Source organism: Agelaius tricolor, unplaced genomic scaffold (assembly GCF_023055355.1).
Source record: "Agelaius tricolor isolate 1412-34295 unplaced genomic scaffold, bAgeTri1.0.p SCAF_20, whole genome shotgun sequence".
In the NCBI taxonomy this organism is placed as follows: domain Eukaryota; kingdom Metazoa; phylum Chordata; class Aves; order Passeriformes; family Icteridae; genus Agelaius; species Agelaius tricolor.
Window position 1 is genome coordinate 12,094,608 of NW_027269280.1, and position 26,849 is coordinate 12,121,456.

The 26,849-nt window shown below is 55.0% G+C and overlaps 1 protein-coding gene across 20 annotated transcripts in view; it reads right to left on the bottom strand.

The window, feature by feature from the left end:
• NOS1 (nitric oxide synthase 1) overlaps nucleotides 1–26,849 on the bottom strand; it is an 88,135-nt gene that overhangs the window by 10,242 nt on the left and 51,044 nt on the right. For all 20 annotated transcript variants that reach the window (XR_011682044.1, XR_011682037.1, XR_011682043.1 and 17 more), the window contains exons 5-25: nucleotides 26,315–26,460; nucleotides 24,794–24,956; nucleotides 23,637–23,728; nucleotides 23,067–23,208; nucleotides 21,154–21,293; nucleotides 20,586–20,760; nucleotides 19,267–19,368; nucleotides 17,909–18,103; nucleotides 15,295–15,380; nucleotides 12,139–12,283; nucleotides 11,755–11,859; nucleotides 11,325–11,383; nucleotides 7,918–8,034; nucleotides 7,174–7,348; nucleotides 6,688–6,826; nucleotides 5,243–5,321; nucleotides 3,904–4,097; nucleotides 2,885–3,054; nucleotides 2,454–2,664; nucleotides 1,019–1,106; nucleotides 636–757 (exon numbers count right to left, since the gene is read on the bottom strand). Coding sequence is in view for 4 of the 20 variants with exons in the window: in XM_071445691.1 (XP_071301792.1) it covers nucleotides 636–757; nucleotides 1,019–1,106; nucleotides 2,454–2,664; nucleotides 2,885–3,054; nucleotides 3,904–4,097; nucleotides 5,243–5,321; nucleotides 6,688–6,826; nucleotides 7,174–7,348; nucleotides 7,918–8,034; nucleotides 11,325–11,383; nucleotides 11,755–11,859; nucleotides 12,139–12,283; nucleotides 15,295–15,380; nucleotides 17,909–18,103; nucleotides 19,267–19,368; nucleotides 20,586–20,760; nucleotides 21,154–21,293; nucleotides 23,067–23,208; nucleotides 23,637–23,728; nucleotides 24,794–24,956; nucleotides 26,315–26,460 (2,845 nt within the window). In the remaining 16 variants the exon portion in view is untranslated. The remainder of the gene's footprint in view (nucleotides 1–635; nucleotides 758–1,018; nucleotides 1,107–2,453; nucleotides 2,665–2,884; nucleotides 3,055–3,903; nucleotides 4,098–5,242; nucleotides 5,322–6,687; nucleotides 6,827–7,173; nucleotides 7,349–7,917; nucleotides 8,035–11,324; nucleotides 11,384–11,754; nucleotides 11,860–12,138; nucleotides 12,284–15,294; nucleotides 15,381–17,908; nucleotides 18,104–19,266; nucleotides 19,369–20,585; nucleotides 20,761–21,153; nucleotides 21,294–23,066; nucleotides 23,209–23,636; nucleotides 23,729–24,793; nucleotides 24,957–26,314; nucleotides 26,461–26,849) is intronic.

A 26,849-nucleotide genomic window follows, 5' to 3' on the forward strand; every position in this document is an offset into this window, starting at 1 on the left:
CGAGTCGCCTCCCTCCACACTGCCACTGCCACCAGATCTGCTGGGACACCCCCAGCAGGGCGGGACCCCCATCCCAACACCCCAACCAAGGGTTCCCAAAACCTGTGTGAGGTGAGGAAGAGGATGGCTCCACCCAAAATCTGTGTGAGGTCAAACAGGGGGCAGCTCTAAATCTGTGGGGTGAGGAAGAGCACAGCCTCACCCAAATCTACGTGAGATGAGGAAGAGGATGGCTCCACCCAAAATCTGGGTGAGGCGAGGATGGCCCTGCCCAAAATGAGGTGAAGAAGAGGATAGCCTCACCCAAAATCTGTGTGAGGTGAGGAAGAAGAAGGACGGCCTCACCCAAAATCTGTGAGGGGAGGAAGAGGACGGCCCTACCCAAAATCTGTGTGAGGTGAGGAAGGATGGCCCCACCCAAAATCTGTGTGAGGTGAAACAGGGGACAGCTCTACCCCAAATCTGTGTGAGGTGAGGAAGAGGACGGCCCCACCCAAACTCTGTGAGGTGAGGAAGAGGACAGCCCCACCCAATCTGTGTGAGGTGAGGAAGAGGATGGCCCCACCCAAAATCTGTGAGGCGAGGAAGGACGGCCCCACCCAAACTCCGTGAGGTGAGGAAGAGGACGGCCCCACCTTTGTGCTGGATGTCGAAGAGCCGCTGCTGCCAGAAGCTGCGGAAGGGGGCGATGCCGGTGCCGGGGCCGATGAGGATGCAGGGCACCTGGGGGTCCTGGGGCAGGTGGAACCCGGGGGCACTGCACACAGCAAAGCTCCAGTTAAACACCAGCAGGGTGTTCCCTCTGCCCACAGCCAGCTCCCAGAGAATGAGGGGCAGAGAATGAGGTGAAATCCCAGGATGTGACATTTTGTGCAGAATTTCCCTCAAAGGGGAACCATTTGCTCACAAACCCAGCCCTGTTTTCTCCCACACTGTGACAACAATTGAGGGCAGAGAGCACATCCTGGTAGGGGTTTCACCCCCTCCTCTTCAGGCCTAGCCTCTGTGGGTCACTCACCCTCGTACAAAGCAGGGCACCACTTCATCCGTCTGGATCCGACTGAGCCACGAGGAGCACACTCCATGGTGGATGGGTCCCTCTCCATCTGGGAAGGGAGGGAGGGAGGGAGGGAGGGAGGGAGGGAAGGAGGTCTGTACGTGGCACATCACTGTTTTCTTTCCTAAAACCCTCCCTGCTACATCCTGCATGAACACCTCCCTGAAACATTCATATCTCAGCATCCATGCTCCAAGAACTTGGCAGAGTTTTGCACATGTATCCCTCTGTGGAGCTACCCAGGACCCTGAGCTGGCAGAGCTGGACCTCCACAATGCTTAGGTAGCACACAGCTCTCCTTTGAGCATTTTTGGCAGGAGCAGCCTTGTGATGCACCCAGACACAAACCCTCCATGGCAGCTCCACTGTCCTCCCTGTGTCCTGCAGAGCACCAGGACTGTGCCCATCCACACCATGACCGTGCCTGGACACATCAGTGTCACTGCTGCACAAGTTTGGCTACTGGGAATGTGGATTTTAGGGTGGGCAAACACAATCCTACATGGAGCTTGGGTTATGGACCTGCCTGTCTCAGGCTGAAAGGTGCAGCTGTGGGTGTGTGTTCTGTCCCCATCTGTCAGAGCTGGGGCAGTTCTCTGCTGTCCATGGGGCAGTTTTTCCTTTATCTCTCCTACAGCCAATCCTCCCTGCAGGAGATCTCTGCTGTCCATGGCCACTGAGTGTCCCTGCAGGGCTGATCCAATTCCAGCATCCCATGGGGAGATGCTGCATTGCCCAGGGCAGGAGCCAAGCATTCCTACCTGGATCCAATGTGAGCCTGGCACAGCCCAGCAGCCTTTGCCCAGTGCATTGCCAGAGGAGCAGCTTCTGCTGCCCTGCATGGCCAGAGGGAGCCCAGGCCCATCTGCAGCAGCCCTGGAGCTGCAGAGGAAAACTCCCCCCTTGTGCAGGATCCCTGCTCCAGCAGAGCCACAGCTGGCACTGCAGGAGGGCTGAGCCCCCATGGGATGGGGCTGTGCCACCCCCCTGACACACAGGGGACAGGGCATGGTCTGACTCTGGCAGTGTTGGGTTTTTTTGTTCTTTGTATTGCATTTGTATTTTTAATTTTCCTAGTAAAGAACTGTTATTCCTACTCCCCTATCTTTACCCTTAATTTTAAATTTATAATAATTCAGACACAGGAGGTTTACATTTTCCATTTCAGGGCAGTCTCCTGCCTTCCTTAGCAAACACCTGGCTATTCAAACCAAGACACCACTCCAGAAGTGTCACCTCTGTGTCACTGCTGCTCTCCATGCCATGGGCCAGCAGCGGTTTGGGGGAATCTACTCTTGCAGCAGGCAGAAGGGCTTCCAAGGCACATCTCCCTGCCCGAGGTTTGCTGTGGCTGCCCCTGTGCTGTTTCCCCCAGAGCCCAGCCCTGGGGCGGTACCTCGGGTGCGGTAGGACACCACAGCCACGGTGAGGTGCACCTCCCCTGGGTACATCTCTGGGGATGAGCTGATGGAGTAGTAGCGAGGCTGCAGGAGGGGCAGCTGGGTCAGCAGCAGCGTGGAGGGCATCTGCACTGAGGGGAACTCCTCCAGCACCTCCACGATCGTGGGGTTCTTGGACCACTTCCACTCCTCGTACTCCTGCAAGCCCTGGGAAAGAGAGAGGGAGGAGGAGAGAGCTGCAGGATCCACCTTTTCCAGCTGATATCCCACGAGGTCCGTGGCAAAGCTGGAGAGGGGGGCAGTGAAGGCACCATGAGCCCTGCTCAGGGCTGGAGACTCAGCCTAAGCACAGTGTGGGATGGAAATGCCCTGGCTGGGCTGTGATTGCCCCCAGGCCCTTGCAGAACCTGGGGCTTGGGCTCTTTACCTTGCTGAGCACCTGCAGACGTTTCTTCTCCTTGTCACTGGTGGCCAGCAGAGCAAACTGCTGCAGCAGCAGCGGGGTGGGAGGGGTGGTGATGTCCAGGTAGTACTTGAAGGCCTGGAAGATGGTGCAGGGTGGGACACGGTTCTCGTCTGTCCAGTTACTGATGACACCTGCCAGGAGGGAATCCAGCACGAGCCTGGCATCAGCTGAGCAGCAGGGCCAAGGTGGGCAAATCCTGGTTCTTATCCCCCTCTGAGACACTGGATTAGGGTTTTCCATCTCAGGCAGGGAATCAGGAAATCCCTGAAATCCAGTGTTGGGATGGCCCCTCCACATCCCTTAATTCTTCTTCCCAGTCCTAGACATTGCCCTTTCTAAGGGAATATAAACACCTTTAGTTTTTTCCATGGAAAATTTTCCCCAGGACCCTGCCCACCCTTCTGTCACAAACATCTTTTATGAAAAATCCTTTCCTTAGGATTTTTTCTCCTGAGAAGCTGAGAGGCCTCAGGAACAAAATGTAAGCAATGGTTATCTGCTGCTGTGGAATGCAACAGGTGCATCTGGGATTGGCTCATGTTGGTTGTTTCTAATTAATGACCAATCACGGTCCAGCTGTCCGGACTGTCTCAATCAGTCACAAGCTTTTGTTATTATTCTTTTTCTATTCTTAGCCAGCCTTCTGATGAAATCCTTTCTTCTATTCTTTTAGTATAGTTTTAATATAATATATATCATAAAATAATAAATCAAGCCTTCTGAAACACGGAGTCAGATCCTCATCTCTTCCCTCATCCTTGGTCCCCTATGACCACTGTCACACCCTTCAAACCCTTGCTCCACATCCCAAGTGCAGACAAGCAATGGCTCTGGGCAGGGCAGGGATGAAGGAGGAGCTCCCAATCCACACAAACACAGCAGGCAGATGAACACAATTTTCCTGGGGCCACCCACCTCCCTGAGGAGCTACAAGAACTTCAGGGACAGGAGGAGAGAGGCCACCTGTGCTCCCTGGTTACCTAGAGCCGTGCTCCTCTCCTCCAGCAGCTCCACCTTCACCAGCTGGTTGGTTGGAGGGGCATCCTCAAGCCTGTCGATGAGGGCATTGACCAAGTCCTCGTGGTTGCCCGGGAAGACGCCCAGGTGGTCCCCGGGCTGGTACTGCAGCTCCTGGTGCCCGTTGGTGTGCAGGCGCAGGAAAATCGTCAGGCGGCTGCAGGGCGAGGAGCAAAAGCAGGAAAAAGTGGTTTGGGGGATCCTTCCCCAAAATCACTGACTTTGGGATGATCTTTGGGAAAGCCCCCGAAGATCCTTCAGGGAGAGGCTGAGCCCTGGCCTCAGGAGCTGCTGGTGCACTGGGAAGGGGTGGTGGCACGTCCAAGCTGTGGTGGCCATGTCACCAAGGTCACAGCAGGGAGAAGGGACACTGCAGCACACCCTGACTCACCCTCAGGGACTTTTTAAAAGGGGGAAACCAATTGAACCTCTTGCTCAGCAATTTTATCCTTCCCTTGCTGCTCCTCTGTCAGGATCTTTAGCTGGTCAGAGTGACCCCAAGAAAAGTTTGAAAGTCTCTTTTCCCAGCCCGGTGCTCGAAGAAGGAGTCAGGGCTCTTCATTTCTCAGTCTCAAGGTTGTTCATTGTTTCTTATCTATAAAAAATTTTCTCCTGCCCTGCTAAGGTCCATCCAGCAGGACAGTTCCAGGCACTCTGCCTGCCCCCAGGGCAGGGTTATGTCTTTGTACTAAAAACTACCTGTACAATGTTTACAATTCCTTTCCAATACCCATCACCTGTGTTAGACAGTGAGCTTCTACTCTAAACCAATCCAAAAGTGCCACCATCACAGCAGAAGATGGAGGCCAAGAAGAAGAAGGAGAAAGGCTGGACACACCCAGTTCCCTCCATCTTGCCTCCTGAACCCCCATACCAAAACCCTAAAATCTACTTTTCCACCCCGTGATAACTTCACTATTATTCTACCTAATTTGTCATGGCAGATCTTCATCTAAGTTTGGTAACTTGCTGCATGGCTCATAATCAAACCCACAGGTGTTTTGGGCTCTGTGCCAGGGCTTCTGAGCCCCCTGGCAGGGGTTTTGGCTGCTCAGGACAGCCAGAGGGATGTTCTGGGTTCCCATACCCCTCCAGCCAGCTCCCCATCCCATGGGCTGAGGGAGGGACCAGCAGGAATTCCACCATGCATGGAGGGCAAGAACACCCCCACTGCCTTCCAGGCTGATTCATGGCCAGCACAAAGGTGGATTCCCTGGACATCCAGGGCTCAAGGGCTGTTTGTAGCACTGTTCTGGGTGCCCCAGGTGTGTGTCCAGCTCCCAGCTCAGCTGCATCTCCTACCTGGACTTGGGGCTCTGCAGGTTCTGGCGTGTGAGGAGCCGGGCTGCATAGACACGTTTTTTGTGGATGCTGTACAGTCCTGAGGAGGAAAAGAGTCAGGGAAGGGATTCAGCAGAGCATGGCCAAGGCTTCTGTAGGATCATTGTGGGTTCAGCCCCTCAGACCAGAGCTGACCACAGGGGTTTGACCTCCCTCCTGTGAGCCCAAGGGATCAGGAACCCCAGGGGTGACCCAAACACATTTTTTTAGTGACAGAAGACTCCAAAACCACCCCTGTGACAGGGCAGTGCCCTCACACTGCCCACAGCTCCTCTTGCTGCCAGTGCCACCTGGCTGTCAGGAGAGCGCCTGGGTTTGGGCAGGGCTGAGCTGGTGCTGCAGGAGCTGCAGGAGCCATGCTGAGGGGCCAGGTGTCCATGGGCTGGACCTGCCTTTGCTCCACAACGCTCCACGGAGCAGCCTTGGACAAAATAAGCCTGGAAAGATCCCAATTTTCCAGCTCCTTGCTTCAAAAAACGGGGTCAGGAGGAGGGAGAGCAGATCATGCCCAAACATCTCTGTTACAGACACAGACAGGACCGGCCTGAGGGGCCTGGGGCCGTTCCTTGGGCATGGGATGGGGGGAAAGGCAGGGCTGAAACACTGGGGATTTAACAGAGACAAAAAAAAGGGGTCAGGATGAGGGAGAGCAGATCAGGTCCAAGCATCTCTGTTACAGGACCAGCCTGAGGGGCCTGGGGTTGTTCCTTGGGCATGGGATGGAGGGAAAGGCAGGGCTGAAACACTGGGGATTTAACAGAGACAAAAATTGGGGTCAGGAAGAGGGCTGGGGGTGGAACACAAGGGCAAGGGGATACAAGGGAGGAAAACTGCTTGGGACAGGAGGGGTTTAACAACTGGATGTGGGAGGAAGGGGTTTGACACTTGGCAGAAATGTAGCTAAGTAGCAAAGAGATAAACTGACACCTGGCTCAACTGAATAACAAAGAAAGTCTGTGTCACTCTAAAAGCAGGGGGGAAAAAAGCCCAAAAAACTACCAAACAACGAATCAAACAATAACCTGCAAAATAAAAACACGCTGCAACATCAGAGCAGACCATGCCCAAACATCTCTGTTACAGACACAGACAGGGATTGGCCTGAAGGGCCTGAGGCTGCTCCTTGGGCATGGGATGGGGGGAAAGGCAAGGCTGAAACACTGGGGATCTAACAGAGACAAAAAAAGGGGTCAGGAGGAGAAAGAGCAGATCAGGTCCAAGCATCTCTGTTACAGACACAGACAGGACCGGCCTGAGGGGCCTGGGGCTGCTCCTTGGGCATGGGATGGGGGGAAAGGCAGGGCTGAAACACTGGGGATTCAACAGAGACAAAAAAAAGGGGTTTGGCCCCTCTAGCCCTGTGTGTTGCCCATGTTCCCCACAGGCAGAGCCCTCCAGGCCTGTACCTTGTGTGAGCTCTGGGGCCTCAGCCACGTAGGTCAGGCGGAACTTGCTCCTCTTCCAGCTGCGGTCGTTGCTGATCAGGGAGTTGTTGGCTTTCTCGATGTTCACGTCGTCCCCCACGCAGAACACGTCACACGCTGCCTGCAGCACCCACCAGGCCCTCAGGCACCCCCTCAGCCCAGCCCAGCTGACCCCCTCACCCAGCCCACACGGACAAGGAGCCCCCAGCAGCGTGGGGCTGTACCAGTGGCCATGGCCATGGCTCTCCTGGTGGTGCTCTCCTTCCCACCTATGTGGGATGATGCAGGGATTCAACACGCTGGTGACCTTTGGGTGGCCAGCACAAAGCAGAGCATCAGCTCCACCCTCTTTACTGTGGGCTGGGGCGGTGCTGGAGTGTCCCGGTGCCAGGAAGGGGAGGCTGGGTTCGGATCCAGCTCCAAGCTCCGTCCTTCTCCCCCCTGCTCCTCCCTGCAGCCCCAGGTTACCTTGAAGACCTTCTTGGCCCAGGTCCTGAAGGATTCCTCCTGGCCACAGAGCTCATCCCCCTCTCCCATGCGGAGGATCCTCTCTCCCCCCAGCTCCTCCAGGAGCGTGTCCACGGCGCGGGCGAAGGCGCAGAAGTGGGGGTAAGCCCTGGAGCCCAGCCCAAACACGGAGAACCTGTGCAAAGACGGCTCAGCTGTGGCTGCTCAGCTGGGAGGGACCCTGAGGGGGAAGGTAATCCCACCAGAAGACACCAGAGTTTATTAATGTGGTCCCTAAATTGTAGGGCTCACAATTCTCTCAGCACACAAGGTGATGAGCAGTTTTCAACCTCAGTGTGCAGTGGGGTGACTCACCACAATGCAGCTGTTTTCACTTACTATATGAACAATTTATTCTCAGAATTCACTTGATGTGTGGCTTTGGTGAAAATTTGCAGTTTGTGCTGCACTGGAGACCACATGTCTGGGTAGCAAGTCAGCAAATGACAGGTCAAGTTCAAAAGCTTCATCCAGATATAGCTATTAAGTTTTAAAAATCGCAGCTACTGATCTGGATTACTTCAGTTCAGAGGCAGGTCTCACAGAAACATGACAGGAAAAAGGATATTTTAAATTTGCCAGAGCACAGCTGGCCCCTCCTGTCCCACCACCACCCACAGCAGCCTGGAGGGGTCTGCACATCGCCCCAACACCTCGGGGTGAGGTGGGGTCTGTGCAGCACCGGCTCCTGCCCTGTCCCTTTACCTGACGTTTGCCAGGGGCCCCGTGCTCTCGAAGTTGTCCCTGGGGTCAGGGCCATCGCTGGAGGATTTCCGTGCGTCCGAGTAGGAGGAGACGCTGTTGAACCGGACCTTGTAGCTCCTGTGGGCAACAACAGCAGCCAGGCTCACACTGGGGGCACCCCCTGGCTTGGGGCTCACAGAGGGGCTCCAAAGCAGAGCTCAGGGCTCACAGTTTCACCAGCAGGCAGTGTGGGAAGAGCAGAGGAATGTGCTCCCTCCGGGGGTAGAGCCATAGCAACCCCTGAGCATCCCCAGCTGGAGCAGGGATGCTCCATGAGGTCCTGGTCACCTCCCATTGTGGTGCTGGCCACCACAGTGACACAGAGCTGCCAGGACCTTGGGCTTTACCTGCCCTTCCCTGGCAGCACACAAGGTCGGGTGTGTGTGTCTGAAGAGATATTCTGAGGGTTCTTTCATTCACAGGAAGTGGGAAATTAAAAAAAAAACAAAACAAAAACCAGAGTGAGAGAAGAAGGGGTGAGGAGGGGGAAGGGGAGCCGAGAAAAAAAAATAAAATCTGACAACAGCAGAAGTATTTCTGAATTGAGCCATCTCCCAAAATTGCTCCGCACAAGAGTTTCTAAATTTACAGGCAGAGCAGTGAGCAGTGAGCAGCGCTGTGTGCATGAGTCACGGCACAGCTCCTGCAGCCGGCACGGCCCGGCCTGGAATGGCATGGCCCGGCATGGCATGGCACAGCATGGCATGGCCCGGCATGGCATGGCATGGCATGGCACGGCATGGCCCAGCATGGCATGATACGGCACGGCATGGCCCGGCATGGCACAGCATGGCATGGCCCGGCATGGCATGGCACGGCATGGCATGGCATGGCATGGCACGGCATGGCATGGCATGGCCCAGAACGGCATGGCCTGGCATGGCCCAGCATGGCATGGCATGGCATGGCATGGCATGGCACGGTACGGCATGGCACAGCACAGCTCCTGCAGCCGGCACGGCACGGCCCTGCCCAGCACGGCACAGCCCTGCCCAGCATGGCCCGGCATGGCATGGTCTGGCACAGCACGGCACGGCCCAGAATGGCATGGCATGGCATGGCATGACATGGCATGGCACGGCATGGCATGGCATGGCATGGCACGGCATGGCATGGCACGGCATGGCACGGCATGGCCCGGCAGGGCATGGCACGGCCCGGCCCGGCATGGCCCGGCACAGACGGCACAGCACGGCATGGCACGGCTCCTGCAGCCGGCGCGGCACGGCGTGGCATGGCACAGCACAGCACGGGAGAGCACGGCCTGAGTCAGGGACAGCCGGGTCACAGGGCCCCAGTGCCACCTCTGCCCCCCAGCCTCCCCCCTCTCCCCAGACCTCCACGCTTTTCTGCTCCTCCACTCTGCTGGCCCTGGCCATGGCCTCCCCTGGGTTATCCCGGGTTAGGGGCCCTCCCTCCCCGGCCTCTGAGGCGCTCCCAGCTCATCTTGCAGTGTGGGAGATTTTCTGCAACCCAGGCTCTGTTCAGGGCAGCAGAACCCTCTGGATTAGAGGAACACAAAGCCCAAATTGCCCAGCTGGGTGCTGGGCCCAAGGCTGGGACAGCAGCTGGAATGAGAAGGTCCCTGTGGTGTGGGATGGATGGGCTGCACTTCAACAGCAGGTTTGGAATAGGAATGCTTTGGAAAACCCTTGGGAAACCCTTGCTGTAGGACATGAGGAGCCAAATACCAAGCCCAGCACAGCCTCAGGGCTGTGGGCAGAGAGCCCTGACAGGCTCCTGTGACACTGTCACACTAAGGCCACCCTGCCCTGAGGGGTCTCAGCATTCCCTGGGGAGCTGGGATCCCTCCGGGCTGCATGGGCAGGAGCTGCTCTCTCCAGGTGCCTTTAACCAGGCTGACACTGTCCCTCTTCCCCCCACTGCCTCCTCCAGGTCTCCTTTTCTCATTGCAAAAGGTTTTTTGTGTGCTTGATGCTAGCAAGCTCCTGGATATTGGTTGGGGCAATCCCGAAAAGAGAAGCTGTGGATCCCTGGATCCCTGGAAGTGTCCAAGGCCAGGCTGGATGGGCCTTGGAGCAGCCTGGGACAGTGCAGGGTGTCCCTGCCTGGCTCTTAGAAACTCCCACCAGTCCTTAAATCACACTTGGAGGTGTCTGGGACAAGCAAACACCGAGCTCAGGGGCTTTAACCTCCTCAAATCTGCCTGACCAGCCATGGGCAGCACCTCTGCACCCAAGGAGAAGATCCTTGGGGTGAGAACTACATGTGGAATGCTCCTTCTCTATCCTCACCCCTCCAGGGCAGCCTGCTCTGTCACTGTCCCCATTGAGGCACGAGGCCATGAGGAGCCTGCTGGGTTTTCAGCTGGGCAGCCCTGCAGGGATCCATCAGCAGGGCCAGCTCTGGAGAGCCACAGACTGGTCCCTGTGTGTTTGTCACCATCCTGGGGACAGGGCCATCATAGACAGACTGGTCCCTGTGTGTTTGTCACCATTCTGGAGCCAGGGCCATCCCAGCACAGACTGGTCCCTGTGTGTTTGTCACCAACCTGGGGACAGGGCCATCCCAGCACAGACTGGTCCCTGTGTGTTTGTCACCACCCTGGTGACACTGCCCTGAGCCAGGGTGCTGGAATTGCCCTGGATCCCTCCTGAATTAAGGAGCAGCCCTGTGCCAGTTGTCAGCTCAGGAGATATTCCAGGGCACAGCAGTGACCCAGTTCAGGGAAATATTTTATTCTTCACAGCTAAAATTAGAGGAGACCCCAAATGATCATTGTCAGAGCCCTCCCTTCCTTCCCCCCCTGGGATCTGCACAAAGCTCATCCTCCCCGGAAGGGGGATTTTCTACAATCCCACATTCTGTCTCCTAGGTACCGGTTACAAACATCACAGGATTATCACAGCTCTTATTTTCCCTAGAAATCTTTTCACACCATGCATGGAGCTAAATCTGGTTCTCCAGCCCTCCCCCACCTACATCTGCAAGGCTGGGAACTCCCTTCTACCTCCAACTCTTACTATTTTGGTGCCTCCTGGACAGGCCCTGGCTCTCAGAATCGATGATTTTGGGAAAATTTCTACTTTTATATGTTGTTTTCACAGATTCCTGCCTCTTCAAGATGAAGAGAGAAGCTTTGAAATGTCACCCCAGGGAATTACAAGCTGGGATCCACAGGCACCCCTGACTCTGGGTTTTTGTCCTCCCTGGAACCTCCAATCTCTCCATTCCCTGGGTCTCCAGGCGGGTCCCATTCCTGGATATTTGCAAATGTGAGATCTGCCCGAGGATTTCCCACTCCCCTGTGAGAGGATGAAGGCAGGGAAACCTGTCCTGCATGCTGGAGTTTGGACTGGGAGGGGAAAGGGTTGGAGTGGGAGGGGAAGGGGTTGGGGTGCTCTTACTTCCTCTCCTCCAGGTTGGAGTTGGGATTCTTCATCTCCATTAATGCACAGCCAAATTTCTACAGAAAAAGAACAAAAAAAGGCCATCAGTTTTGCCAGGTTTTACAGGAAACCAAGCCCTGAGCTCAGCCTGGGCTGTGGCTCTGCTCCCTGCTCGCTGCCCAGCTCACAGCCCCCCAGCCAGGGCACTGTCACCTTCTGTGTGACACTGCTGGGGTCACACAGCACGAACTGAACATTGGACCAGTGGCTGTGTCATGGCAGGGAACCAGGAGATGTCCCTGCTCCAGAGCAGCCTGGAGGCAGCTGCAGCACCTGGACCTGTTTTGGGTCCTTCCAGCTCAGTCTGAGCCAAAAGGGGACGTTCCTGGTCCTGTCCCCTGCTGTCCCTGCTGTCCCTGCTGTCCCCTGCTGTCCCCTACTGTCCTACCTCTCCGTTCTCAGGGGGGTCCCCGTTGCCGAAGGTGCTGGTGACCACCAGGACCATGGTCTCGTGCTCCAGGTGCACCACATCATACTCATCCATGGCCATCACCTGGGGGCACAGAGAGGGCACAGAGAGCTGGGAGCCCCTGGGCAGGCTGGGGATGGGGACAGCATGTCCCTGCTGGGACCTCTGCACGGGGAGGGTGGGAACAGGAGCCCGGAGGGACAGGGCCAGCCCTGGGGCTGCCACCCCAGGGGCCACAGCTGCAATCAGGGCAGGAAATCAGGGATTTTCCTCCACCCCAGACCCACAGGGGCACACCCTGAAGGCCCCTGGCAGCTGTTTTCACACCATGACCTCACACCCAGCACGGGTCAGGAGCAATACCTTGGCATCAAAGGCGTGTTTGAAGATCTCACAGAGGGTTTTTGCATAGACCTGGGACTTCCCTGTTTCTGTGGCATACAGGATGGTGGCCTTGACTCTCTTGGCCATGGCTTGGCCCATCAGCTTGGCTGAGAACTTCACAGCCCTGGGAAGCAGGAATAAATCCCAGTCAGAGCTTGGACCTGACCCATCCCTCTAGGCCAGACCTTTTTATTTCCTATTAAATGAGCAGCCTTACAAAGCTGCAGCATCAGTATTTTGGTTGTCACATGGCAAACAGAGAAGCCTGGAAGAGCTCAATTTGTCAGAGAGGAAGAGGAGATGGGGGAGCTTGAACAGAGCTCAAATACCTGGATGGGGTGAAGGAGGAAAATGCTAAACCAGGCATGGGGGTGGTGTTTCTGCAGGGGCACAGGAGCAGGAGAAGGATCAGAGGCAGGGAAAATAAAAAAGAAGGGAAGGGAAGGGAAGGGAAGGGAAGAGAAGAGAAGAGAAGAGAAGAGAAGAGAAGAGAAGAGAAGAGAAGAGAAGAGAAGAGAAGAGAAGAGAAGAGAAGAGAAGAGAAGAGAAAGCTGGAACCAACCAGAGCTGGAGCTACAGGAGGAACAGCAGCTCCTCCATCCCTTAAATCCATCCCAGCCCTGCTGCACACAGAGCCTGGGGACACCCAGGTCACACCCAGCTGTCCCAGTGCCTGTGATTTGCACTCTGGTGACCTCCCCTGGGAGGAGCAGGCCGGGGGTGGCACATTTACCCCAGCCTTGTGCCCAGCTGGCTCTTTCCCGTGCCTCAGCCATGCCTGGGGGCTTTTCCTCCAGATTTCCCCCTGGCTCAGGCACACAGAGGGGCCCTGGGGGTCCCCAGCCTCTCTCCAACCCTGGCCCAGGTGATGCAGCACCAGGAATGCTGATTCCTTGGCTGTGGCACCACTGGGAGCACCGTGATGGGGACAGGGGTTGAGGGTTTGTTGTTTTAGGGACATTTATAGCACATCAACACTGGTTTTCCTACATGCCAAACATTTTTTTTTTTACTAAGTGGACCACCAAGCTTTTAAATGGGGCCACCAGAAAGGCAGAAATCCATCAGGTCTGGATTTAGGCTGCTGTTGCAGCAGGGAAAGGTGATTTTAGGGAGTCTGAGGGAGCACAAAGCATCTCTGGCCTCTGCAGCAGGAAGGGCTGCCTGATTCACTCTGACAGCCCTTGCCCCGGGTTTTTGAGTTCAGCAGGGCTCCTGCAGCCCCTTTAGAGGAGCTGTGGGAAACAGAGGCTGCAGCTGGAGTGTGACCGTGTTCACAGGGGTCTTATGTTGAGGGAAGAGACGAGGATCTGACTCCATGTTTCAGAAGGCTTGATTTCTTATTTTATGATATATATAAAATAATAAATCAAGCTTATCAAAACTATACTAAAATAGAAAAAAAAGTTTCATCAGAAATCTAGCTAAGCTAAGAATAGAAAAGAATGATAGCAAAAGTTTGTGGCTCAGACAAAGAGCCTGAGCCAGCTGGGCTGTGATTGGCCATTAATTACAAACAACTCTATGAGACCAATCCCAGATGCACCTGTTGCATTCCACAGCAGCAGATAACCATTGTTTACATTTTGTTCCTGAGGCCTCTCAGCTTCTCAGGAGGAAAAATCCTAAAGAAAAGATTTTTCATAAGAAGATGTCTGCGACACTGGAGTGGTCACACTGGGCAGGAGGAGCTCAGCTTCCCCCTGCCCCTCCTGCCCAGGAATACTCTGGCTTTGGGGAATCATTTAGGGAGGACAAAAAGAGGGAAGAAGAGGTAGAAACTCCTGCAGGCTGGTTTATCCTGCCTGCCCCTGGCAGGGTCAGCCTCAGGAACATTTCTGTTTGCTGCTGCATCACCACCCTCAGTGCAGTTCTGGCCCCTGTCCCCAGGGCAGGGACTGCAGGTCTGGAGGCTCAGATCTGGCCAGATTTTTGAGTCTGAGCAGGCACCAAATCATGCTCAAGGCTCTGGGCTCAGGCTGCCTCTTCTTCAGCTGATAAGCTCAGATCCAGACAGGATTAATGGTGAATTACAAAAACAATTCCTCTCCCTACACCAGGAACAATGGAGATTTTGTTTTAAATGACCTGCCACGCTCACATTTTTATAAAACCATCCCTCAATGGGGCAGAGGGGAGCAATAAAAGCATTTTTTTTTCTCCAAACTCCATGAATCCTCCTGCTCTTCCCCCGGCCCCAGTGTCACATTCCTCAGCTGCTGCTCCTGTTTATGGATGCACCACGGAGAGCAGCTCGCAGGAGGTGACAGCTGAAGAGTGGGAGCAAATTGATGGCAGGGATTTGGGGAAACTGAAGCATGGGGAGATGCTGTGACGAGCCAGGGCCACCTGGCAGCCTGGCCACCGTCCCCAGGGCACACCCAGCCCGCTCCTGCCTTGGCCCAGGGCTCTGCTGCCACAGAACCAGCAGCTCCTCTCTGCCAATGGCCCCCAGGGGAGGAATTTGGGCCAGAATCAGCCAAATTGTGCTTCATTCCTGCATCCCTGCTGCTGAGGAGCCTTGGCAGGGAAGAGGGACTGGGGTGGCCCCTTGCCAGGGGTCAACTGACCATGAAGTGCAAATCTCAGCTCAGCCCTGATCCATCTGCTGCCTGCAGGGAGATTCCTCATTCCCATCTCCCCCCTTCCTTCCAAAGCAGGTGTTTGGAGGGCTGGGCACACACTGGGGGCAGGTTCTCCTCATGTAGGGAAAAGTCAATGGGAAAAGAAGGAATATGGACAGGAGTTGGATCTCCTAAGTGCCAGCACAGCCCTGATGAAGAAAGGGGAATCTTCCTGCCCCAAGGGAAGGAAAAATGGGCAAAACACCCTCCAAAAGTGGGAAAGCCATCCCTGAGAATCAAAACCTGCTAACCAGAGAATGAACAGCTTGGGAGAACAAACAATACCCAGGATCTGGGATTCACCTGGTCACACCCCTTTTGGTGGTCTGAGGGGGTGCTCAAAGGACTGCCTGTGTCCCCAAATGTCCCTCATGGCAGGTAAAGCCTTCAGTGGCCCAAAGCCCAGGCTCAGAGCCCATCATCTGTAGGCTGCTGCACACACCCACAGGGTGCCTAAATCCAGGAGCAGCCCCAAACATTCCAGGCCTTTCCAGAGCCTGCTGGTACTCACTTTGCCAGCTTCTTAAAGCCAATGGCCCTCTTCTTGGTGGGTGTCCCATTGACCCCTTTCCAGACGTGGGTGTTCCAGGGATCCGGCTAGGAGAGGGAAAAGCAGGATCAGAGGGTGGGGAGTGCCCAGGGCTTGGAGAAATGCAGCATCCACAGCACTGAGAGTTAAATTCTCCCCGTCAGGAAGGGGAAAATGCAGCATGCACAGCACTGAGAGTTAAATTCTCCCCGTCAGGAAGGGGAGGAATAGCTGCTACTGCACAGCTCTGCCTCTCCTCTCTGTGTCCCTGATCCTTGGAGCCTTGTGGGGGGTTTGTTTGGGCAATGGAACATGCCCAGGAAAATTGCCATCTAATAAACCCTCCTGGCTTGTAGCAGCATCTGGCCAATTGCTCTGTCACCTCTCGAGAGCAGCGTTAATAGGCCACAGCCAAAAAGAAGACAACGCCAGAAGGGGAGAGGTGATGGAAACAGATCCTTTCCCCTGCTCTGCCACAGGTTTTTTCCCCTAAGAGGCCCTTTGGGAAGGGGAGGCAGCTGAAGGCAGGAGCAGGCACACAGAAGCTCATCCTGTGCCCTTGCAGGCTGCAGTCAGAGCCAGGAAGCATCGGGGTGCCTGGTGGGCTGGGCAAGGAGTGAACAGACTGCTCCTGCTCTGGGATTATTCCTTAAGGGCTCTTGACTAAAGGTCACATTGTGTGGAAAGCACCGGAGCAGGGAAGGCTGGATAACGAGGGAGTGTTTGGGAGGGGATTTTCCTCAGGGTCTGCAGGGTTCAACAGCCCAGCAGCAGCGTTTGAGCCCCTGTCCCACTGCTGGATCCCCTGGGTGCAGGAGCATCCTCTCAAACCTGCAGGCTGGAATGGGATATGGGATATGGGATTTGGGATATGGGATATGGGATTTGGGATATGGGATATGGGATTTGGGATACAGGCACCATCGTCTCAAACCTGCAGGCTGGGATATGGGATATGGGATATGGGATATGGGATTTGGGATATAGGGTATGGGATATGGGATATGGGATCCAGGAGCCATCGTCTCAAACCTGCAGGCTGGGATATGGGATATGGGATTTGGGATATGGGATTTGGGATTTGGGATATGGCATTTGGGGTATGGGATCTGGGATATGGGATTTGGGATATGGGATATGGGATATGGGATATGGGATATGGGATTTGGGATCCAGGAGCCATCATCTCAAACCTGCAGGCTGGGATATGGGATATGGGATATGGGATATGGGATTTGGGATATAGGGTATGGGATATGGGATATGGGATCCAGGAGCCATCGTCTCAAACCTGCAGGCTGGGATAGGGGATATGGGATTTGGGATATGGGATTTGGGATTTGGGATATGGCATTTGGGGTATGGGATCTGGGATATGGGATTTGGGATATGGGATATGGGATATGGGATATGGGATATGGGATATGGGATTTGGGATCCAGGAGCCATCATCTCAAACCTGCAGGCTGGGATATGGGATATGGGATATGGGATATGGGATATGGGATATGGGACTTGGGATATAGGGTATGGGATATGGGATCCAGGAGCTATCGTCTCAAACCTGCAGGCTGGGATAGGGGATATGGGATTTGGGATATGGGATTTGGGATTTGGGATATGGCATTTGGGATATGGGATTTGGGATATGGGATCCAGGAGCCATATCCACTCAAACCTGCAGGCTGGAATGGGATATGGGATATAGGATATGGGACATGGGATATGGGCTATGGGATTTGGGATACAGCAGCCATCCTCTGAAACCTGCAGGCTGGAATGGGGTATGGGATATGGGATATGGGATATGGCATTTGGGGTACAGGAGCTATATCCACTCAAACCTGCAGGCTGGAATGGGATATAGGACATTGGATATGGAGTATAGGATTTGGGATATGGGATTTGGGATTTGGGATATGGGATATGGGATCCAGGAGCCATCCTCTCAAACCTGCAGGCTGGAATGGGATATGGGATATTGGATATGGGATACAGGAGCCATATCCACTCAAACCTACAGGCTGGAATGGGATATGGGATATGGGATATGGGATATGGGATATAGGAGCCATTCTCTCAAACCTGCAGGCTGGAATGGGATATGGGATATTGGATATGGGATACAGGAGCCATATCCACTCAAACCTACAGGCTGGAATGGGATATGGGATGTGGGATATGGGATATAGGAGCCATTCTCTCAAACCTGCAGGCTGGGATGGGATATGGGATATGGGATATGGGATATAGGAGCCATTCTCTCAAACCTGCAGGCTAGGATGGGATGTGGGATATAGGATTCGGGATCCAGGAGCCATATCCACTCAAACCTGCAGGCTGAAATGGGATCCAGGAGCCTTCCAGGCCGTTTCCTCACCCACCCATTAGGCACTTCCAAAGTGTGATTAAAAACTGGGAGCTCAGGTGTCCCACATCCCCACGGAGGGGCAAAGCCCCATTATTACACTATAATGCTGGGGTGAAACATCCATTGTGCAGGAATTGGATGGTGTCCGTGTCCTTCCTGCACCTCCTGAACTCCCGCTCCTGCCCCGCCCTGGGCCAGAGGCACGGTGGAGGGTGGGGACAGCACCTGGTACTCAAAGGAGGGCGTCAGGCGGTAGTTGAGCATCTCCTGGTGGAAGACGGGGGTGATGCTGCCCGACATGGGCGGCACAATCCACACCCAGTCGGCGGGACAGCCCCCCCGGCACCGGTACTCGTTCTCCATGTGCTTGATGAAGGACTCGGTGGCCGAGTGGTGATCCACGATGGTCACCTTGTCACTCTGCAGGGGGACAAGAGAGCAGAGCCAGCAGCTGTCAACACATCCCAGAGGGAAAAAGCCATGACTTTACATCTGGAGCTGTTTGTCCCAAATATCCCTTACTCCCATGGTCTTTGGGGATGATCCAAGGTGGCTGCTGAACCTGGTCTTCCAAGGGGGCTGTAAAGTGCTTTGAGAATAGATGTGCTATGGGAGCCTTGTTCCCCCTGCTAATTGTCCTTGGCCAAGCAAAGATGGGATGGGTGGGATGGATGGGACGGATGGGATGGATGGATGGGATGGATGGGATGGACGGGATGGATGGGATGGATGGGATGGAGAGGATGGATGGGATGGATGGGATGGGATGGATGGGATGGATGGGATGGATGGGATGGATGGGATGGATGGGATGGAGAGGACGGATGGGATGGATGGGATGGGATGGATGGGATGGATGGGATGGATGGGATGGATGGGATGGATGGGATGGATAGGATGGATGGGATGGATAGGATGAATGGTATGGATGGGATGGATGGGATGGATGGATGGGATGGATGGATGGGATGGATGGGATAGATGGGATGGATGGGATGGATGGGATAGATGGGATGGATGGGATGGATGGGATGGATGGGATGGATGGGATGGATGGGATGGATGGATGGGATGGATGGGATGGATGGATGGGATGGATGGGATGGATGGGATGAATGGGATGGATGGGATGGATGGGATGGATGGATGGGATGGATGGATGGATGGGATGGAGCACCCTCTGCTCAGACCCTTGGGAAGCTCTTCCAGCAGGGCAGCTCCAACCCAGCTCTGGGAAGGACTTTCCCCCTTTGAGGCTGGCTTGCCAAGGACTGGTTTTGCTTCTCAGCCTTTAGGTGCAGGCTGGGGGAGAGCCTGGGCCAGTTCCTGCCTCACGGATAGGTCAGAAGGGCTGGATTTTCCCCCGATGGATATTCCTTCTGGACCAGCAGGACTCAGGTGCTGGTGGTGTTGTTTTACAACATCCAGAGTGTGGAGATTATTAAATCTCACTGCAGCAGCCCAAATTCAGGAGCACAGCCCAATTTCAGCCACTGTGCTTGGGTGGATGTCTCCACACTTGTCCCACCCTGTCCCTGTGTCCCTCCAGCTGGCCCAGGCACAGCAGGGTCTGACTGAGGTACCTGGAAGCTGTAGAGCACAGCAATGTTGATCTCCACCAGCGCCTGGTCCTTCCACAGCGAGGATGTTTTCCTCATATCCAGGTTCATTTTCTTGGCCACTTGCTGTAACAACACATGGCAGGAGGGGAAGGACTTAATGGCCAAGAAACAAGGATGGGAGAGGTCTGCTTGGGGAGAGGAAGCCAGAGGAGAGGCCCAGGCTGGCACAAGGCACCCACAGGGCAGGGAAGGGCTGATGCTGTGCCTTCCTCTGGGAAGAAATCCTGTCTTTTCCTCTCCATGGCAGGAGCACGGCCTTTCCTCCTCCATGAGCAGACGCAGCTGGCCAAATGCTGCTGAGGAGGCCTCCAGGAGCAGCTGGACACTGCTCTGGTGTTCAGGAGACTGGGGAGGGATGGAACCCCTGTTATAACACAGCATTCCCTGGGAGGTTTTGATGGATCCAGACCCCTGCACAGGCACCTTCTCATGGCTTGGCTTTGTCCCTCCCAGTGTGGGCAGTCCCTGAGCCATGGGACCAGCTGGAGGGTCCCCAAGGGCTCACACATCCCTGAGGAGCCACCAAGGGTCTCTCCACCCTTTCATGTTTCAGCATTTGGCCTCGACTGAGCACATGACCAGGCCTGCTGATCCCTAAGATTCTTTGGGAAGCCTGTGGGAAGCTCCACAGGGATCACACTGGCTGTGTCAGACACCTGCTGTCCCCACAGGACACAGAGACCTTGCCAGCCTCAGCCATGTGGCTCCAGGAGAATTCACAGAATTCACAGAATGACCTGGTTGGAAGAGACCTTCAAGACCATTGAGTCCAACCCAGCCCCAACACCTCAACCAAACCCTGGCACCCAGTGCTACCATCCAGGCTTTGTTAAACACATCCAGGGATGGTGACTCCACCACTTCCCCAGGAAGCCATTCCAGAACTTTATCACTCATGCAAAACTTTTTCCTGTTATCCAACCTGTATTTCCCTTGACACAGTTTGAGGCTATGTGCTCTGGTTCTGTCAGTTCCTGGAGAAAGAGCCCAACCCCACCTGGCCACAGCCACCTTTCAGGAGTTGTGCAGAGTGATAAGGTCACCCCTGAGTCTCCTTTTCTCCAGGCTGAGCACCCCCAGCTCCCTCAGTGGTTCCTCACAGGGTTTGTGTTCCCAGCCCCTCTCCAGCCTCGTTGTCTCTGGATGCGCTCAAGCATCTCAACATCCTTCCCAAACTGAGGGGCCCAGAGCTGGGGCCCAGAAGGGACACCCTGTGCTCTCCCAGCGTCCTGCCTGCTCCCCAGTGACCCCAGAGGCCCGCCAGGAGCAGCAGGAGGTACCTCCAGGATGTTGTAGCGGGAGTTGTCGCAGTAGTCGCGGACGCCGATCTCCGTGCCCATGTACCAGCCGCTGAAGGGGCAGGCCGAGAACTCCAAGCCCCCGATCTCCAGGAGCATGTTGGAAACGGCTGGCAGCCCGTACCACTTCAGGCCCAGGTCCTTAAACCACTCAAACCTGCCGGGGAAAAGGTCAGGATTAGGCAACCAGCCAGGAACTCCCTTCCCAATGCAGGCAGGGGGATGGGGGAGGTCACTTTGCCACCAGGGTGAAGGACTTGAGCAGAACATTTCCATCAGTACCTTCCTTTGGGGCTGTTGATGGGGACAAGGTGATTATGGAGGGGTGTAAGCCTTGGGAGGCTTCAAGGAAAAGGAAATTTTCCAAGGAAATCAGTCTGGATACAAGGGAAAGCACTGAGACATGGACACAACCTCCCTGCCAACTTCACTGGAGGGAAGATCTGGGAGAGGGTCTTGGGTGAAGCCCCCAGGCCATGGCAAGGGTGGAACCAGGGGAGCTCAGTCCTGCTGATCCCCTGGAGCAGTTCTGGGGCTGCCCCTGACTCACTTGGGGTGCCGGATGGGCACTTCCAGCACGAGCTCTGGTGGGATTTCGAAGAGCTCGGGGTCGTTGCCGTTGGCTTGGAGGAGCAGGGGCAGGATATCGAAGCGCCCATACGGAGCCTTCCAGCCTTGCTGGATGCAGATCTGCAGGGAAAAAAAGGCAGGATTGGTGTCCCAGCAGGTCACCTGCTCTTCAGACACTGTGGGCAGGGAATTGTGTCGTCCTAGGAACAGCTCCTGGCAGGATTTCTGCCCTTGTGGTTGAGCAAAGGGAGCTACGAACAGGGGGTGGCCTGTCCCAGCCCACCCATGGCCAAGTCAGGGGAGTCTGGGCTACAAATGAGCCTGGAATCAATCCCCAGTAGGATCGTGGCTTGTGCCTGTAGTGGTGAAGGAGAAAAAGGGTGAGAAAAGCAGAAAAGTGACAAAACCCAGCCTTTACTCCTGGGGAAAAACCTAAGGGTGACACAAACCCAACCTGCCCAGGTGGTGCTGCCCTGGACAATCCCAGACTGCTTGACCCAGCCCCTCCTCCCTCTGGGAGTGCTCAGAATTCCCAGCAGGCATGGGAAGGGTGGGTTTAATGTGGGAAATGGATTTGTAGAGTTCTCAAAACCTGACAGAAGGCCCACACAGTGTGCATCTGTATGCAAACCTTGAGATAAGAAATGCTGACTTAGAAATGCCATGGAATGGGACAGACATTGTTGGGAGAGAAATTGGAGCTAGAAACAAGTTTAAAAGGATGAGCTCACAAATAAGACTGGATACTTTGGAGAAATAGAACTATGAAAGATCATTGTAGTGGGACCCACCAGGGGCAGTTCTGGATGTTTGGCTTTAAGACATCTACAGCATGGTGTGGCTAAAGCTGATAGGCCAAGAAACACTTACAGTGTATTGTAATTAGGAAATAATTAGCTTCTGATTGTGATGGCATGAATTATAACATCTGTATTGTCTCACCCTTCACATGAGACTGAAAATGGAATAAAAGTTCTTCAAACACCTCTCATTTGCCCCATCTCTCATTTATGGGGACAAGGTGATTATGGAGGGGTGTAAGCCCTGGGAGACTTCAAGGAAAAGGAAACTTTCCAAGAAAATCCATCTGGATACACGAGAAAGCTCTGACAGACAGACAGAACTCCCTGCCAGCTCTGCCAGCTTCAATGGAGGGAAGGCCTGGGAGAGGGTTTTGGGTGAAGCCCTGCCCTAGGGTGATGTTCTGATGCTTGTATCCCCATTCCTGTGTTCTGTTTATGCTGGATATCATGTTCTGTGCCTTCAAGACTGGCTCTGAAGAGCAAAGTTTTGTTTTGGTTTTGCTATCAGCTGCTCCCCCACGGCTGGTGGGACACACAGACAGGGCAGTGCATGGTGCTGCTTTTGCTTTTTGCTTTGCTTTTCCCTTTGCTCTTGCTTCTGCTTTGCTCCTGCTTTGCTCTTGCTTTTTACTTCTGCTCATTAGTCAGTTTAGCCAAGCAGCCCAAATTTTCCCTGGACTGTTTCTCCTTTCCCTTTTTTGGGCCTACTCAAACCTGCTCCAGACTGGGACCTGGGAAACACCGAGAGTTTGCACCTTGTGGCTGCAGCAGCTGCCCCAGCACAGGAGGGACTGAGAACAGAGTGACCACCCCCAAGAGAGACTGTCTGGATTTGTCATCTTTGTCAGAGCAGTGACAGAGTGGTGTCACCTGGTATTGTTCATTTTGTGTGCTGGGGGTGCTGTGCCTGTTAAATAAACAGGTTCTTTGCACTTGTCTCCATGGAATCCTTCCCGAAATGGTAGGGGAAGAGGGGCTGTGTGGGTTTGCTTTCTGGAGGGGCCCCCCTTTGGAGGTTTTCTCCCAAATTTGCCCTAAACCAGGACAAGTGGAGAAGGCTCAGGAAGGGCAGAGTCAGACAGGCTGGTACCTCAGTGAGCTCCACGTTGGCGGGGTCGCCCAGCACGGAGCCGTCGGGCTGTTTGTAGCCGGCGTAGCGGATCAGCTGCGCGTTCCAGATGCGGAAGTCGTGCTTGCTGTCCGTGCGCTGCGGGAAGATGGTGATGGCAGACCTGGGGGGAAAAGGCAGAGCTGGTGGGTGCCACGAGCTGCAGGAGGGGTGAGATGCTGGAGGAAAAGTGCTGCCACCACCTCTGGGTGTGCCCTGAGCGAGGCCCTGATAGTCGGTGGATCTGGAATTTGGGGTGTTCCCAGCTCCTGGCTGCTCACAGGGGGTTTCAGATCTGGAGAGCAGTCTGAGCTCTGTGCTGTATGCAGAATATATAAAAGGGGAAATGATGGGAAAATCTTCCCTCTGAGGTCTAACAGGCAGCAAGAAGAGAGAGACTTGGACCAGCAGGACTCCTCCACCCCAGATCAGATCCCTCTAACCCTTCCCAGGACTGCTGCTGGCTGTGCAGTGCCAGACCCAATTCCAGCTGGGTCTCCACTCATCCAGTGGCCCTCGGATTCAAAGCCTGGTGATTCCCTGGTGGCTCACCTGAGGTTCCCCTTGTTGGTGGCGTACTTGATGTGGTTGCAGATGTAATTGAACATCCCATGGGCTGTGGTGCAGTCCCGGGCATCAAACACCTGGAACAGGGAAGCAGTTGTGGGGATGTTCCAGCTCCTAGGGCAGAGCCAGGCAGAGGAAACACAGCACATGGAGAACTCCAGGCACCACTGTGGCTTCTCAGGGATCTAAAGCTCCGTAATTATGTGTTCCCTGCCTTTGGAACACGTGGATGTCTAATCCAGCTGCCCCTTTTGCTTTGGAGAGGTGACTCATCTGCTGCTCAGGCAAAAACCTCCTCATTCCTGTGCTCCCAACCTGCTGCTGTTCCTGCCTCATCCCCCAACAATTACAGAGTCTGCTCTACTTCTCTTCAGCACTCAAAGCTGGAGCAGGACAGGTGCCAGCCAGGGCTGGGGGGCAGAGAATCACAGAACCATGGAATGGTTTGGGTTGGGACTTTTAAAGAGCATCTCACTCCACCCCCTGGCCATGGCAGGGACACCTTCCACTACCCCAGGGTGCTCCAAGCCCTGTCCAGCCTGGCCTTGGACACTGCTAGGGATCCAGGGTCATCCATGAAAGCATGGGGAAATCAGGAAGGGGGATGAACAGAAGTGGCTGTGCCCGTTCCCTGTGTGAAGCAGCCACAGGAGCTGCTCAGCAGCACTGGATTTGTTCCAGGTTACAGGAGGAGAGGACAGCTCTGTACCAAGGGATTCCCTAGGGATCACTGATTTCCAATCCTGTTCTGTGTTTCCCTTGCCAAAAGGACACTGAGCCAAACCCTCCCCTGCTGGATCTCAGTACTGAGGACAAATGTGTCCTGCTGCCTCTCTCCAGGTGGAGCAACAGGTTCGGAAGCAGCAGGAAAGATGTTGGAGCAGGATCTGATATTGGAAAACATCCCCTGGAACACCAGCTTCCATTTCAGACACAGCCACCTCATCTCCCATCCCACAGACACTTTTCCAGCTCCTGCCAGCATCCCAGAGCTGCTGAGGGGAGCTGTGTGTGCTGAACACCTGCCCCTGGGCCTGTGCTGTGCTTCCCAGGTGCTGGAGAGCAGGAATTTGCCTCTCCAGAACTCCAGCATGCCCTTTGGCAGGAATCTCCTGGGTGTTTGTGGTGGGATTGGCGCTCACCTGCAGCTTGGACCACTGGATCCTGCCCACGCAGCGCGCCGCGTTCCTCCAGGCGTGCTTGGCTCCGTAGATCAGCTCCGTGTCCCGCAGCTGGTACGTGTCAGTGGCCTCAATCTCCTTGGTCACCTCCTCCAGCCTCTCCATGTGGGCCTTGGAGCCGGATCTGGGAAGGTTGGGAGCAGAGGAGGTGGAGGGTCAGGCGGAGGGCAGGGAATGCTGCTGCTCTCCACCTGGAATGCTTTGTTCCTACACATCCACAGGGATTGTGGGGATGGTTATCCCAGATTTGGGATAGCAGGTGGGCAAGGACCAGGGGGAGAGAGCAGTGGCTTGTGCAGAGACACAACAACACCAGGAATGAAACTCTACCCAAGAAGCAGCTGCTGGAGGAGCACCAGAGCCTCCCCCTGCTGTGACTTACACGGGTGGGAGATCACATCATGGAATCATGGAATGGCCTGGGCTGGAAGGGACCTTTAAACTCATCCCATTCCACCCCTGCCATGGCAGGGACACCTCCCACTATCCCAGGGTGCTCCCAGCCCCAGTGTCCAGCCTGGCCTTGGGCACTGCCAGGGATCCAGGGGCAGCCCCAGCTGCTCTGGGCACCCTGTGCCAGGGCCTGCCCACCCTGCCAGGGAACAATTCCTAATTCCCAATATCCCATCCATCCCTGCCTCTGGCAGTGGGAGCCATTCCCTGTGTCCCTTTCCTCCATCCCTTGCCTCAAGTCTCTCTCCATGTTTGTTTTTCTTGCCTCCTTCAGGCACTGGAAGGCCATAAGGAGGTCACCCCAAAGCTTCTCTTTTCCAGACTAAACAATCCCAACTCTCTCAGCCTTTCCTCCCAACAGAGCTGCTCCGTCCCTCTGATCATCCTGGTGCCTCCTCTGGTGTCACTCCAGCAGCTCCAGGTCCTTCTTGTGCTGGCCCCAGGGTGGAGGCAGCTCTGGGTGACACATGTGACATTTCAGCACCAGCAGCAGCCTTGGGCTGAGGCAGCATGTGGTGTTGCATTTTAGTTAAATGCTATGCTCTGTCTCACCCCTCGAAAATGTATGAAAATGTTCAGTTTATTCCAAGCGTGTGATCCTCCCCTGAAGCATCATGTATCTGCAATCCCATTGGCCCAAGGCTTATTCCACCCCACTTTGAATCTCCCTGTTAAGCTATGCAAGGGAGATCAGACTCTCTCTTGGCCCTTCTCTCCCTAGGTTCTCCCTCTCTCCCCTTTCCCCCTTCTCCCTCAGAAGCCATGCTGCTCCCGGGGGTGGGACCCCAATAAACCCTCATCTAATTAGCACCCTCAGAAGCCGTGTGGAGTCTCCTTGCCTGCCTGCTGCTTGAGCAAACATACAGCTTGGGGAGCCCCCTGGGGACCCCCCTGGGGATCCCCAGACAAATCACAACCAACAAATGGACAGCAACAAATGGCGCCCAACGTGGGGCACAAACCCACGACCCTGGGATTGAGTCCCATGCTCTACCATGGAGCTAGGCAGGCAGCAACAGCAGCACCCACCTCTTTATGGAGGAGTAGTACTGGTCAATGAAGTCCTTGGCCAGGAGCAGCACCTCCTCCTTGCTCCTGGTGTCCTCTGCCTTGCGGATGTGGGGGCTGGGGGTCATCACGGAGCCCATGCAGATCTGCTCGGTGCACGCCGTGGCCTGAGGGGACAGGAGGGAACAGGAATGTCCTGGAGCCACCACGGCACTGCTGGGCTGGGCTGGGGCAGTCAGCAATCAGCCACAAACAGGGACATTCCCAGCTGGCTGGGGTCACTGAGTGGTGACAGCCAGGCCATGTGCAGTCACCACTTGTCCCTCCTGATCAGACAGTGGAGAGATGGGGTTCACACCCCAGCTTGGCATGAAGTCAAATGCTTTTCCTTATTTAACCCAATGGATTTCCCTCTCTTTGCTTATTGCACCAGATTTGAAATTCAAACCCTACTGGAGTGTCTCAGGTTGAAAGGTGCAGCTGTGGGTGTGTGTTCTACCCCCATCTGTCAGAACTGAGGCAGTTCTCTGCTGTCCATGGGGCAGTTTCCTTTATC